At 37.2% G+C, this 15,992-nt stretch overlaps 1 protein-coding gene across 7 annotated transcripts in view; it reads right to left on the minus strand.

Annotated features, from left to right (window-relative positions):
• The window catches only part of EGFL7 (EGF like domain multiple 7), a 126,930-nt gene that overhangs the window by 47,878 nt on the left and 63,060 nt on the right, over window positions 1-15,992 (minus strand). For 6 of the 7 annotated variants that reach the window (XM_044058510.1, XM_044058509.1, XM_044058513.1 and 3 more), the window contains 4 exons: window positions 15,456-15,578; window positions 11,801-11,913; window positions 3,746-3,841; window positions 1,217-1,381 (listed from right to left, as the gene is read on the minus strand). In XM_044058510.1, coding sequence (XP_043914445.1) covers window positions 1,217-1,381; window positions 3,746-3,841; window positions 11,801-11,913; window positions 15,456-15,578 — 497 coding nt within the window. The remainder of the gene's footprint in view (window positions 1-1,216; window positions 1,382-3,745; window positions 3,842-11,800; window positions 11,914-15,455; window positions 15,579-15,992) is intronic. The other variant, XM_044058517.1, reaches the window with a different exon arrangement.

Raw genomic sequence — 15,992 nt, forward strand, 5'->3', positions numbered from 1 at the left:
AGATATAGACAGTCAAGCCTAAGACTGGCACACATAATATCAGACCAATAGACACCACTGTCTTCATGTTAGTTTGGAGACTGGGTTAAAGACTGGGGACATCAGTCACTAATAGGTGGGTATTACTACACTGGACTGTTCACAGACCAAAAAGAAATAATTTCTTCTGACACTCAACTGCATATCAACAGAAACCACCACTTAGTATCAGGCTGTACTATATTCTGAATTGGAGGGGGTTATTGAACTTCTGTATCCATTGTCACTGTTGTGTGGAATAAAGTTTGGATTAATGACTATGGTATCTGCTCCAGATATGGCAATCATACCCAAAGGGCTTAGTAATTTTGTACATGCAGACATTTAGGTTTCTGACTTGTAATCATGCTCTATCCAAAACACTTCTACTGCTTGGGCAAACATTGATTATATTAATATACAGTTCATTTTCTATAAATCAGACATAGAAACTGAATTAAATATATGACACTTTTGAAGCAACAGACAGTGGAGGTAGCAATTCTTCTTTGAGGTTATTATTTAAAATGTTTGGTACTCTGAACAGACACATATCTAGATGGAGGACAAATCTATGGTGATTTCTTTGTGAATGGATTGTAAGTTAGCCATGCTATGTAATAACTGCAGTAAACAGAGAGAGTTTTTTTTTTCATTTTTCTTTTCTCAATTCTTGTACCTGGCAGAACAGTTATTCTTGTGCCATTTGAGATACCAAAGCTTTAAACATTGAATAAAATGGCAGATCTGTGTTTCATCTGATATTGTCTGGGTAAGCAGAGACCAATGCAGGATAAAAGTCTGGAATATTTGTATATTTTGTGAATAAGAAACAACTTAAAAAAAAGAGAGCAATATCACATACTTTTAGGTCCTTATACCATCCAAATTAAGGAAGCTAGGCACTGTATGTTAACATATGTGTGCAACAGATAAGACATTTTAGATACAAAGTACTCTTTTTACAGGTCATCCATGAACAGTGACTTGATGAAAAGTAAGTGATGGTTAAGTGACTTGATGAAGCTTACATATTATGAAAGTGGAAAACAAGGAAATCAAATCCAGGACTATAATAACATCTAGCTTTAAAACTATCTGTGCTACACTGATGCTCTACTCTAGTTACAATTTACCACAGCTTGCTTTCTTTGGCTTTGATAACGGACTTGTTGTCCTTATGGAGTGATCCTGTTACCTGTGCTGGACTTTGTTTTGTTTTGCAAGGGTTCCTCCACAATTTTACAAGATTTTCCATTCTCAGAGAGCTTGTAACCATTCTGGCATTCGCACCGATAACTGCCTGCAGTGTTGACGCAGTGATGTGCACATCCATGTTGCTGACCATAACATTCATCAACATCTGAAACAAATTGAACAAAAGGTTACAAAGTTAATTTCTTTCAGCTGTATATCTTATCATGTTTGTGGCTGGAAAGGCTCAGAAACACTGCTTGTCGTCTTTGTTATTTCCTTACTATTTTCTGAAAGAAAAGAATTCAGAAAACTACCTGCACTTCGGTCACAGTTAATTGATCTTGTCAACGATGCCTTCTCATGATTCTCTTAGATGTTACTTACCTGGTTTGGCCAGTCACCCAAGCCTCACATGTTATAGTTCACAGTTTTAATTTTATACCCACAAACGCATGGCACAAGCCTGCTGATGAAAACATTATAAATTAAATAAATAGTGTAGCAGAGTCGTTTGAATTTCTTTATTGAATTCTTGGAGGGCAGTCTGATATAAGATGGTTGTTTGCATCAAAACTTGTCTGTTCTTTACACTGTTTGCCATTTAAACTGAGATGCATTTTTTATTAACCTGATGGTAGAAAGACCCTCCTGGCAAATAACAATAAACAAAGCCACAAGAACCATTCTTCAAAATATCATTTTTTATTTACTTACTTTTTTGATTATAACGCCGCAGTGGTACGGCGGTAGCATTGTTACCTCATGGTAAGAGGTTCTCCCGTTCGATTCTCGGCGTGGCTTGGGAGTGCCTTCTGTGTGGAGTCTGCATGTCCTCCCCGTGGTTGGGTAGCGTTCGAAAGACATGCATGCGTAAATGGGCGTGCCTTCGTTGAAGGTTGCGTGTCGAGCTGGCATTTCGTAAAAAATCTACTGCCAATCATTAGTGTACCGGAGTTCCGCTGTGGCGACCCCTTACTGGGAAAAAGCCAAAAGACCAACATCTTACATTTTTGATCATGTTAGTCCTACTAGGCATATAGCCTATTTTAGAGGAGATGCGAGATGATTTTATAGGTTCGTAGGTACTTACTAGATTACTGATCTGTGATAATCTTAAGAAACCTAGCCTTACAATTTCCAGGGTATTTTTTTTTTTGCCCTTTTGTTTGTGTATGAGTAACTCAGAGGCAGATAGAACAAAGATACATTTACTTCTCTCTATCCATTATTACAAACTATGGGAATTTTTTGCTAGGACACTGGAAAATTTACCCTCCTTTTTTATTTGATAAGTGCCATGAGATCTTTTATACCCAGCTGAACTATCACTGACTCAGGCAGATAGGACCTCAGTTTAAATTCTAATCTGAACACCACCAACACCTTGTGAGTGTAGCACCCCCCCCCCCCCCCCGCATTAGATTTTTAGTACTGGAAAAAAGTAATCCAAGCTCCTGGTGTGGAAATAGAACTCACAACCTTCTGATGTCCTGGTATCAAAGACCAGTGTGCTACTTGAGGAGCCACTAACTCATCAAGTTGCAAGTTAAACAGCAGTGCAAATCAAATTCTATTTAATGATTGATACCAAAATAATTATATTACAGTACATGTTAAATCCGTTATAAGTTAGCAAAACAAAAATGGCTTTTTCTATATGGATGGGCAAAATAGTATGTCAATATTTTTTATAATGCTGGTATTATTGCAAAGTAATTTACAAGTAAACAAATAGATTCTTTATAGTTGAGACATTTACGCTATAAAGCCAATAAGGATACACTTCTGTGAGATAATGAACATAGTTAAACTTCCTTTTTATTTATTTTTTCTTTTTCTATTCTGCCTAAATTCATATAAAATGATGTGTTGTAAAATACATCCATTTGTTTCTTTTCTAACAGTCACCTGTATAAGAACATACCCTCTGCCGGGTCACATTTTTCAAACCCGCGGTGGTGCAGCTGTTAGCATTGTTGCCTAACAGCAACAGGTTCTCCGGTTCAACTCTCGGCTGGGGTGCCTTCTGTGCAGGTCTGCATGTCCTCCCTGTGGTCACGTGAGTTTCATCCAGGTGCTCCGGTTTCCTCCCACATTCCAAAGACATACAGTAGGTAGATTGGGCACGCTAAACTGGCTATAGGTGAGAGTGTGTATGTGAGTGGCACAAGTGAACTACAGTGGTAGGACCAGCCACCTGGCGTTGTAAACCTTGGCACGAGATGATTGTCACTGCTGAAGTGACAACCCAAACCTATGTGTAAAAAATGGGAAAAGGGGTTGAGGATGGATGGATTTTTCAAACAGTTAGCCACTGGTACAAAGACAGAATGTAAACATTTTTCAATCAAGGATAGTCCCTAACAAGGCATTTCCACCTTTTTCTGTATAACCATGTTAACCCTAGAATCTCCCAACTTCCACTGGATTCTGTGCAGGCAAGAGAAGTCTGCTGACAAGACCTAGGCAAAATAGTACCATGCAAAGAAGAAAAATGTGTGCCAAACTAGAAAAGAAACACTTGACAAACCTTTCTCACAGTAATTTCCGCTCCATCCTGGCAAACAGGCACATGTATCTGGCTGAGAACACTCCCCTCCATTCTGACAGGGTATAATGCAAATTGCTGTGAAGTTAAATAAAACAGCACTAAGTAACTTCTTCAGTATTCTTAACAAGTTTTAAAACAAAAATGACAGCAAAAAAATCCCACAGATCTCTTGCAGCCTGGTCCCTCTATTTCCTTGTGCTTGTACATGATAATCCTTCTGTTAGAATCCTCTCATGTGTGCCTGTACTTTGTATTCGATAACATTTGTTCCACCTAAAAAGCTGAGTCTGTTACCCACCACTACTAAGGACATATGTACAAGGTGCATGACAGTGTGCAGGGGCTAATGGAATGCCAAGTCTGCATTTCTCACCAAAGAAATGGTGTGCTCTGACAGAGATAGGGCACACATTAATATAAGGTAGTAGCCATATGTTTATAACAGCTCCAAAAAGAATGACACAACATGAAACATTTGAACAAATGTTTACTTATTTTAATTTGTTCAGTCGAGTAGATTACAGACCCACGTTGACCAACTTCAGGGAGAACAAGATAACACAAAACTAGCACATTGCTGGTAACAAGCAACATTTTTGTTCCCAGCTAAAAATATTTATTTGCCATATAAATAAATAAATATACATATGGGAGGCAGTAATATGGTCAAATGTCTCTGGTTAGCTGTTTTGTCAACAATTTGGTTGATAGAACAGTTGATCAACAGTTGTATGAGGTCTCAACATTATCAAGATTGGGGAATATTGCCTTTCCTCTGTATTGTGCAATCTCAGAGTTACAGTGTATAATTAGAGGGAGGATGCAGGGGGGCTTGCCCATTGCAAAAAATAAGGTCTTAGAGTTGCATACTCTGAAGTTATTTACAAACCTTTTCTTTTTTTCTGTTGACGTTATGGATGTCACCATTTGGGTGATTTGTATTTATTTATCTAGCTACATAAATATGGCTTACTATCACTTTTCTGAAAATCATAATATTGTCTACCAAGATCTCAAGATGTTTACAGTGAAAGACTAACATGTTGGGATCTACAATATCAAACTCCCAGGCATGTCTCCCTGCAGGACCCATAGTAGTGCTTGTTCCTGGGTCCACAGCAATAGGGAAGCTTGGTATTCAGTGTCTTTATGCCTTGTGGGTCCTAATATTTTAGTATTCAGTATAATTGTCTTCGGATTCTGGTCAGTAATTTTCTGGTCTTCAGTAAAATAGTAAACAATCTTTACATATGAGTGGCTTGCAGTAACCTGATAAATAACACCAAAGCAATATCTAAAAGCATACACCTGTGAATGAAATTAACCCAGAAAAACAATTCAAAAATTACCTGTCTGCGTAGTGTTAGGGTTAGGAATAGGGTTATATTTAGGGTGATATGCAGGGCTGGAGTTAAGGTTAGGGTTAGGAAATGTGCTATGTGTCATATTTAAGAACAGCGCAGTTTATCCAATGCTTGCATAGAAATGCATTTTTATGTCAAGTGTCAGACTGCATCTGTGGTCATTTTCCAAAACTAGACTAGCCTTACATTTCTGGTTTGTGGGTCTTGTGTAAGTCATCTTGAGTTCCAAACCCTTTCTCCAGAATTAAGGGAATTATAAGGTTTTACTTTTATGATTTTGAGATAAAAACCAGAACATGTCAGTAAACATCTTATTTCTAGCATTAGAAAGTGAATAAAATCTATATTTTTTCCTTCAGAATTCCTTGAGCATTCCCATCTCAAGTGAACAGACCTATGGTATACAAATCTGAATATGCAACAGACTCTGCTGATATCAAAACAATGACCATCTGTGTTTGAGTCTGTGTGTGTGTTTTTATCAACAGAGTACTAGTCTATTTTGTTTTCCCATCTTAAAGCTGCTATGGGTCAGGACAGGGTCAGGACAGCAGCAATGTTTGTCAAGAAATCAGAAGGACAGGTATCACAGTGTAATGTATGACCTACCAATTCAGATAAAGGGACCTTGTGCAGGATTGAAGGAAACATGAAGAAGAATTAGGTGAATGCAAATTACAGTCTTTTCATATTTAAGTTTTATCACAGGTGATAATTTCAAAGTTACCAAATCCCCTGTGTTTTTAAGACTTGCGGTTTCTCACTGCATTCTGCCTATGCAGGCTGAGATGTTTTTGTGTCCCCTACAATGTTCATAAAAATGTACCTTTGTTTTCCTCCACAAAGGATGACCCATGTGAGGAATAGTGGAAGTGGGGATGTTTAGCCTTAATCAGAATAGACCAGAAGAATGATATCCAAAGGAGATTTTTTCTCTCTCTCTCTCTCCAATGAACCCAAGCACTGTGGGTCCATTTACTTGTTTCATTTATAGTATTAAGGCTGGCTGGAAAACCCTCTGATTTTGTCAAAATTCAGAAATGGGATTTTGGTCGAGATCATAATTAATTTTCCACCCTAGGTACATAGTCTACATTAATGTTAGCATGGGAAGAATGTATAGGACTCCAAATGCATGTCCCATTGAGCAGACTGAGCTGTGTGACTAGTCATAGTTACCATCCTGGAGTAAACCTTTGGACCTCTGCTATGGCCTACTGGGCAACAGTAAAGCCAATCCCCAAAATTCAAAAAGGCCAGTTGTCCAAAGCTACTTAAACTTTCCTCCCAGTTTGCCCTTTGACATCCACACTACTTGTTGCACCATTGTCATTTACAACACAAATATAAGAACACCCTCTGTGTCATCAGACTGGCTCAGGAGGTACAGAGGGGTTAGTGTCACAGGATTTAAAGTGTTAGAGTGCATGTTCATCTGACCAGTGGAACAAGTATTTTCTATTTTCTCATCAGATATGCCAATCAGTGACATTGGGGTAGATGGTTTCAGAGTGAATGCTTCTTAAACCTGCTTCCAGTATTCATTCACTCCTCACTGTCACTTATACACCACTTTGCTACAAGGGGCTATCTGTATGCTGACAAATACCTCCTCTCAGAAGACAAATAAAATGCACTGGTACCTGCTCTTCAGCTGTACACTCCTCAGCCCATGTTTTCATGTCTTGAGTGCAGTGCTCCTTATAAACCCAGCATACAGTCAAATACTTGTTCTATACATCAGACTAAGCTTTGTCATATCATACAAGCCAAAAAATAATATTTTGTAGTTCACTTGTAAATTAATCTTATTTTTGATAGCCATGAGAGGACCAGTGAAACAAAACTGTGCCACTTTCTTGGATGATGTAGAAGCACAAGCAACTTTTTACATTATGCACAAAGAACAGATGGGTTTCAAAACCAAGTCTCAAGCTCTGGCTTGCTGTTTTTTAGCCCAATGTAACACACCACTTTATTAAATAGAACTTCAAGTCAGATGAAGAATGATGCTCTACAACACTATTCTAGTTGCAATTTCTGTCATTCTGGATTAAATCAAAACCGAGTTAGGCTTAAATCTGATATTTAGAAAAGTGACACAAAGAGGTTGCTTTAATATTCAGTTGCATCTATGCCCCATGCAAGACTACTTAAAACCTACATATCTTCTTCACTTTTTAAAGGCTACTTTACTAAAACTTAAATCAAAACTGGCTAACAGAAGCTTAAAATAGTGTTGGTAAATGTAGATGGAAACAGCTTTGAAAAAAGAAATCTGCCTTCTGAACTGAAACAAAATTCAGAACCTTTATTGAGCATTTGCATAAATAATCTCTACAATATAAATAAGAAAGTTCTGAATGCATACTGAAGGGTGCATTTCACCCACCTTAAAAGGGTGCACAGGCAAGTCACCAAAAAACTGAAAAGTGAAATAAGAAAAAGCAAAACTGAATATGCATTCTTAATAACCAAACTACAGACACTAAAAACGATCATAAATCTTTCTTTAATGATATTAGAAAGCTAAGAAAGAATGCCCAATAATATTCAGAATTTATTCAAAGTAGCATTACCCATTTAGAGCCCAATGAGATTGATGGTATCCTGGCTAGCAGACTTAGTGCCAACTTCACTCCAGCCACCACAATAACTACAAATATAATCCTCAGACCTTAGTCACCCCCAAGTTCATTATGGAACACATCTTTGCAGCCTTAGCTTAAAGAATAACTTACCCATAGGGGCCTGATAATGTGCTAGACAACTTTATTACTGGATCCAAGTATGGTTTATCAGAAATTCTTTTAAACTTGTTTAACATGAGTTTTCCCATCTGCTTTGTCCCAAAAGCTTGGTTAGTAACTGTTATACTGATACAGGAAGAGGAACCGACCACAGACCCTGGCAGCTATAAACTTAGCAGCCTTAATTTGTAAAGCCATATAACATGCCATCTCTGACCAAATACATTTCAACAACGGTTATATCATGTTCCTAGATCGAGCAAAAAAATCATTAGCTATGTACTTTTCTTTGAAAAGTAACTGAAGCAGTAGACTAAGTCATTTGATACACTGTGCCATATAAATATCATCAACAAACACAAGAACCTGAACATATACCTTTATATACTTGTATATAATTAGACATATAGCAAATTGGTTAATGGACAGAGCCGATGTTGTTAGGCTTGTAGATGCCACTTCTGGAAAGAAAAATGTTTCCACTGGTGTCTTCCAGGACTCAGCTATGAGTCCCCTACTCATCAACATCTACTTTTCAGATCTACAAACCAATATCCCAGGTTTCTAGTTAAAATTTGATGATAATATAAGGCTTGTTATTCACATATCCACTGACTTGCAAATAGTCTAGGTAGGGCTGGCTTAAGCAAATAACTGTTTTAAGGCCAGCAGACTCTCACTGAATACAAAAAGTGTAGTATAATCCATTTTGGTAAAACAAGCAAGTCATCATACCAGATAAATAGTGTAATCCTAAAAAAAACACTGTCATCAAAGATCTGGGTGCCCTTGTAGAGTATGCCCTACCATTTGGCCATCATGTCTCCACTGTTGTTAGAAAATTGTTCTGTCTCATCTAATTAATAACCAAAGGCATCACTTCCACAGCTAAGAAGTCCCTGTGTTTACTTCTTTATCTCTTATCTACCTAGTCATTGAGTAAAATGTCCCCTTTGGTATGTACCAATCAAAACATCAACCAGTCTGAGAGACCACAAAGATTTCTAACCATAAAAATCACAGGCATCTAGTTATTTAGTGAAATGATTAGCAGCTCTTTCCCTATTTTCTTTCTTCTATAGTCTCTCCATATCAATCTTTATTAACCATTTCACACCATAAAAAGATATTCTTTACCTTATATGTTTTTGTAAACTGAATGAGTCCTGAAATGCTCATACAGAACACCTTAACATGCACTAACAAATGAATAGGGCTGATTGGCATGGCAGATTCTTACTCCATTGCATGCTCTACCCTTGCTACATTTAATACCAATGTGCCCAGTTAGGTGGGTATTCATAAATTCTCCCTGAGCATAGCTTGGCTTACGAGTCCTTCCCAGTAGCAGGAGAGCACCACTAATCTGGAGTGTTGTACACAGGCTATATATGGTCTGCATACTGACTGCCTTGTATCTATTTATGAACATAGGAAACTGTACAAGTATGCATATCAATGAGGCTGTAAACTGGGTAGTTCCATAACTGCCATCATGATTTTGCTTTGGTAGATTGTATGAGGATGAATTTTAAAACGTAAAAGTTGATGAAGGTTTTCTTAACAGAGACAGAGGAGGAGAGAGAGACACACACACACACAGATACACACAACACTATTTAGACACACAGGTGTAACCAACATGGCTGTGAGTAATTTGAGCATGCAGTGGAACCTATATCCATGATCTCCAGACTGTACCAGTTATCTTGGAAAAGGTAAATGCAGTATTTGCAGGAGGTGGTGTGAAGCAGTGCTATTCTGATAGTTGGTCAGCAAACAGCTACATGAATGGTACTATCTGCAAATCACATAATGAAACGTCTTTGAACTGGAGCAACTTCAGTGTTTCTGACTGGGGAGTGCCTTAAGATTATACAACGTGGTCTGTGGTATACAATGCAATAAAAAGAATCTTTGGGTAGACATAAGTGAGTGGTCAGTCTAATCAGAGAGACATGGCAAAGACGGCTTAATGCTAACAAGCAAAAAGTGATGTTCTGAGGCAAAAGGAAGCAGCTGGGAGCATGCCTCTTGGGGGTAATGACTTTACAGCTGTGGAGAAGAACTTGGAAGCATTATAATCCCTAAACTAAAACACACCTTTCAATCTGAAAGACCTGTTACTAGAACCAACAAAATGCTCAGTTAACCAATTAGAGGCAGCCTACCACTGTCAGGTGGAGAAATTTTATTTGGAATGCTATGTTCAATTCCAGTGGCCATATCTACTGGAAGACATCCGTTTGGTAGGATGATGGGGAGTCAGTAAGAAAATTAAAATCTGGGTGAGGGTAGCTGTTTGGATTCAATCAACATGTACAGAGTAGAAGAAAGGGGGCAGAATGAAAGTTGGTTGTTAAGATTTCTGCTTCTTGCTGTCTATAACTGTCTGTCTGGAGTCCACAAGTTCTCTATGTATTTACATGGGGTTCTCCCCAAGTGCTTTGACTTTCTCCCACTACCCAAAACATACTGGTTGAGTGAGTACTCCAAAGTATCTGTATATATTGCTTTCACTCTTGCCCTTGTGTGATAACCACTCATGTATCTACTTAACAAATGAATACATTCAAAACTAAATAAAAATGAAAATAAAAAAGATCAGCAAGGACATTGCCTAAACATGTATAATCACCAAACGTACTTCAGCACTAGAAGGAATAAAATGAGGACAGCGTAGCCTAGAGATGCAACTACCCCATATCAAAATGGAGATAAGAAAAAGTACTTTCAGAAAAAAAACAATGGTTTGAGTCTACAACTGACTGCATTAGGATGATGTGGGATATGTCTCAGATAAATCATCAAGTGTCTCTGGGATGAATGAGGAAAAGGTGAGAACAGATTTTATATATAATATAATTTAATAAAACTGCAAACTGTGAAGACTTAGAATTATAAAATAATAGAACTTCAATGGACTAAAAGAATGGCACACTGAACGGATATTAAGCTTTCGTTCTTGTTAAGAAGCTCATTTGCAAAACACAGTATCACCTGTATACAGTTCAAGTACAAATTCAAATTCTTTGTATTAGAACAGATTGATTCATTTTTTGGAGATACTGACTCTTTTCTTGAACTAAGAGAACTTAAATGGCAGTTGTTATTGAATGCAGAAGCATCAACAGGACTGAAGGAGAGTGTAAACATTAAATGTGCTCTACGCTGGTATAACTAATGACATGCCCCCTTCAGCATCTTATTCACTGTACCCATTAATGTTATGTCATTTGATCTACCTTTTTATTATAATTGCAGTTTCCTTATTGTTTTTTTTTTTTTTTTTTTGAAAAACACTGTTTTATGTTTATTGGCTACTGTATTTACGTTCTAGAGTTGTACTTATTTGAACTAGTGATTATTGCATTCTATTGTATTCTGAGGAAGTTCTTTCATCTCAACAAGAATGAAAGCTTAATATCTGTTCAGCATCAGTGTGCCTTTCTTTTAGTCCATTGAAGTCCTATTTTTTACATATATTATATATATTTACATAGATTTACTATCAAAATTTAGATTGACACTTATGCAAAGCTGGGGAGGTCAAAAGGCTGTTTTCAAGTTTTCTTAATGACAATCTGGAAAATGTTCAAATCCACATTAGTGAATGGTAATGTGCATTCACTAATGTGGAACTGATGTTCTGATAACAGACTGTTATTAGAAGAGTATGAATAACGATTCACACCCATTAATTCTCTGAAACTCAAGACTAAGCAGAACAAGATTACAGCAAGGGTGAAAGCCATAAAATTATATTTATTTATAAATATATAACAATGTTTCAAGTATTCAATAATAAACAGAGGCCTTTTTTTTCAAACTGATGGCTTTTGAACTTTATAATTATTCAAAAGTTAAAATGTTGAGACAAGTTAACATATGGCTTATTTTTTTAGGAAATAATGTAATACCTTGAGTGCAACTGTCTGCATTTGCATGAGGCCTTCTCCACCCAGGACAGCAAACATATACTGGTTGAGGAACCATTTTGTATGCTGTACGGTATACGGTTTTATACATGGTTCTGAAAAACAAAAAGTAAATTATGAATGGTAAGCTTAAGCTTCCTGTTTATCAGTCTAAAGATAAATTTACAGATTACTCTAAAGTCACTCTAGAAAAAAATAAATATTAATAATAGTGCTTGATCTGAAAGGCTGCTATTTATCCAGTATGAATTACTGTAAAGAAATTCACCAGGAAACTCTTGAACTAAGTAACATCTGAGTTTTGCAGGCCTTCTGTTAAACACCTCATTTCTGTGTGAATCTCGAAGGACAAGGACAGAAAAACAAGAAGTTAACTTATTTAAGTGGCTGAGTGGCAGTTCTAGTGCTGCCTTTTTTCAGCCATGGTCAGGTCGTGCAAGACAAGAAAATGAGTAGAGAGTGTATAAAGTTGTTACTCTGTCATCCCTCACATTGTAATATAACATAACTTAAACTTGGAACAAGTTAAGATGGTAATCATTTTATATAGCTTAAAATAAGAACAAATTTAAATATTCTTCATCTACCACATTACAATAACAAGATGTACTTCACATTAATAAACCAAACTGTAATAATCAATAAACTTGTACGTAGCAAAGTATTAAATAACAATAAAAAATATATCATCACACTGGCTGAACAATAAAGGAAACCACCAGGAATTCCTTGTTCGGCCAGTGTGGTGGTATATTTTTATTGGTGTTTGATTTACCGCTTCATCCACTGAGACTGTTGGTTTTAAAGTATTAAATAACACCACAGATTGGTTATATTCAAACAAAGCCTCTCTTTCAGCAAGTTAACAAACAAAATGTCAACTGTCATAAAGCCAGTTAGGAAATCTTAAAAGTCTAAACTTTGACCAAAGTAAAATAAGCATAAAGCATACAAAATAATATTCCTGCAAAGAGCAAGTCACCTCCCCCAAGAACATACCCACTAGCTAATCATCCTCAGAGACACGGGGCATATTTTTTGCTCTCAAGGATGTGCAACATCTAATTTAGTAGTTCGAATTAACTGTATGTTCCAGATTTTGGACTTGCATCTTTTGACTTTGTGGAATTCACTTTCTGATTAATCAGCCATCTGACCAGGACACAGTATTATTTTCCATGTATCCATACATCCATTTTCTAAACTGCATGTCCCGGTGAAGGTCACAGTCAAAGTGTGGCCTTCATCATTTAAAATGCAAATAAAATTATAAGAAGTAAACTGACTCAAGAAATGTATTACCAGATGTGTACTGGGAAGAAAAGAGTAACATGGACAGTTCCACTGTTCAGAACAATGAAGCCCGCACCTCAGCTGAACCAAGTTTAATTATCAGCCTGGGTACTGCAAAAGCTGAGAGTTGGTAGTGAGTGGCTAATGTCACATCAGTTCTTATAGGGGAGGTGTCTGTCTAAGGTTTGCTATAGTAGTGTAACCTAGGGAAAGACTAGTACTGTGGTGTAATGTAAAGGGGCACAGGACAGTAAGCCTGACCAGAGTATCTGCTACACTCCAGTCATGTTTAGCATGTGTGTGGAATGTACACTTGGGAACACCTCATCATAGCCGGATACTGTAACTGCACTGTACCTCCTGACCAGCACTGTAATGGTTGTTAAGAATAGGAAAACTCCTAACCTCCTGCAGAATGACAGCCACTGTCCTGGACTCTTGCCTTGGTCTCCTGACACTGCATAATGCCAAGAGTGGGGAGGAACAAATGGATCAAAGAAAAAAAATTAAGAAACACAGAAAAGTGAAGTAACATGATGGATAATCTACCCAGAGATGGGGGCTGACAAGACGCACAAAAGAGCCAAAAAACAACTGGGAAAGTGACAAAAAGAGAACAGAGAAAAGTTAAAGAATGAAAAGATGGAAGGGAATAGGATTACTTTACACACAGATATGTAAGGATGAACCCCCAAACAGTAGAGATGGATATGAAGTGATGATAAATAAAGTGTGGAGGGAGACAGAGGGGTAAATGAAATTAGAAACTGGAGATTAAAGAAAGTTTGTCTGTGTCAGTAGAAATGTTGCAAGAAATTATAAAGTTTCATAAGAAGACAGAACTTCTGAGTGATATGAATGAAGTGGAAATAACTTCAGCATGTACAAAAATGAAAGCTGAAAATAGCCTTTCCACCTTTAGCTTTTTAAGTAGAAATATAAAGCATCAAGAAAGATGATTGCAACAGAAACATCAAAAGAGGCAGGTGAGGACTGTAGCTTGGGTATCAGAATAGATAAATGCTAGCATCAGATATAGAGCAAGAAATGCTGAGGATATTCTTAAATTTCGATGAGACAGTGACTTGAAGAGATGGTATTATTATGAGTATTAAGAGGCCAGTTTAGAGAAGAAGATGATGATGGTTAGGGAGTAGCAAGTCTGGACAGGGTGGGCACTAAGGTGGCACTATGTGCCATACCATTACAGCTAGGGATAGAGAATCAGAAAAGAGGTGTGGTAAATGGATACACCCATGATGTTAATATACTAAATTGTAATGCATTTTGGTAAAATTCCACACATTGGGGGGGGGGGGTCAGTACTGGAACCCATCAAATCCCAAGGTATAGACATTCTCCACAATTTTTATCCTCCGCTAAACCTTGACAGATTATGCTTGCATTTCAACAGACTTTTCTCATTTAGGAAAAAGAGGTCATGCTTCTAACCAGGACAGAACATAAATGATGTCAATCTAAAGTCTGACAGTATACAAAGAAAGGAGATGGCACATTCAAATACCCCATTAAAAATAACATGTACGCTCTCACAATATCAAAGAACGGTTAGCTGGGAAATCATACAAAGCTAGAAAATGAGACTGGCATTAAGGATTGAATTTTCAGCAGCACTCCGATTAATACAGGATAGATATAGACGCAGCATGTCTGAGTACTGCCAAGAACTAATGAGCAGGGCCATTAGGGTCTGAGGCTATCAAGATGGAACAAGTGGTCAGTGTCAGCTCAGCAGACATGTAGAAGGTTACAACCTCCCTTTTTCGTGTCTAAAAGGATATCATCAATGAGTCAATAAGTGAACGGCTTGCCCCCTGCAACAGTGTTTTTCTTTTGCATGGTCCGAGGTTGTGTCTCAGAGTATGTGCTTTAGGGTACTGATCTTTTTTTCCCCCAGCCTTTTGCTGTCACTGTTTTAGTGTCAATCCCCTGACATTTAGTTTAACTTCAGTAGATCCATACATACATATATGTATATGTTATTAATGTCCAGTTACCAAAATATTGTTTCATACAATATATTTAATGCAAAACTAAAATCAAAAATTATTTGTCTTTTCAAAGACTTGATGTTGCCAGCAGAAAACAAATACAAACGTTATTTTGCAGCTATGTAACTATACAGGAATTTGCTGCAGTTATGAATACAGCATTTTGCTATTTGCCTAACAGGATACCTGTGTAAGGGGCTAATACTTGAGTTGCTCCTTCCTTTAATTTTCTACTTAACTTGCAGTGTTACTGCAGTTACAAATTCTCTATATAGTTCCCTTACATGTATCTTTACCTGAAACTTACTTTCAGTTTTCAATTTATTTCTTACCTGTAAGTGGTGCAGAGTCGTTGTCCTTTGCACATCATGACATATGGCTTATAAACAGGTTGTGTATAAGACTCCATATAGGAGACAAATGTATTCTGCACATGGTGAGCACATATGCGGCGTCTGCAGACAAGAACAGACATACAGAGATTATATAAACAAAGACAACAGTAATGTATGAAAAAAGGCTACTGTGTAAGGTTGTTGTACAAATGCAGTTATTTATTTATCATTTTACATGCAAAACATGTGATGTGTACATAACAGCTGCATTAACCATTATTTAAATATAAAAATAAACAGCTTAAGAGTTAAGTTACTACTTTCAGGAAATGTCAGCAGTGAAATTCTATGCAATGTGCAAGTTAGCAGAGCACTGCCTGTGCCATATTACTAATGGTGACAAACTGGATCTTAGTTCATTTGATCGATGATCCAGATTGTTGAAACCATACGGTTGACAGTTTAGTTTGATAAATTGAAACAAGCCAAACACCTGCAAATAACACAAACATTTTTTGCAGTGAGCAGTGCCCT

The sequence above is a fragment of the Protopterus annectens genome, chromosome 16.part0 (assembly GCF_019279795.1).
Source record: "Protopterus annectens isolate FY-2018-M chromosome 16.part0, PAN1.0, whole genome shotgun sequence".
In the NCBI taxonomy this organism is placed as follows: domain Eukaryota; kingdom Metazoa; phylum Chordata; order Ceratodontiformes; family Protopteridae; genus Protopterus; species Protopterus annectens.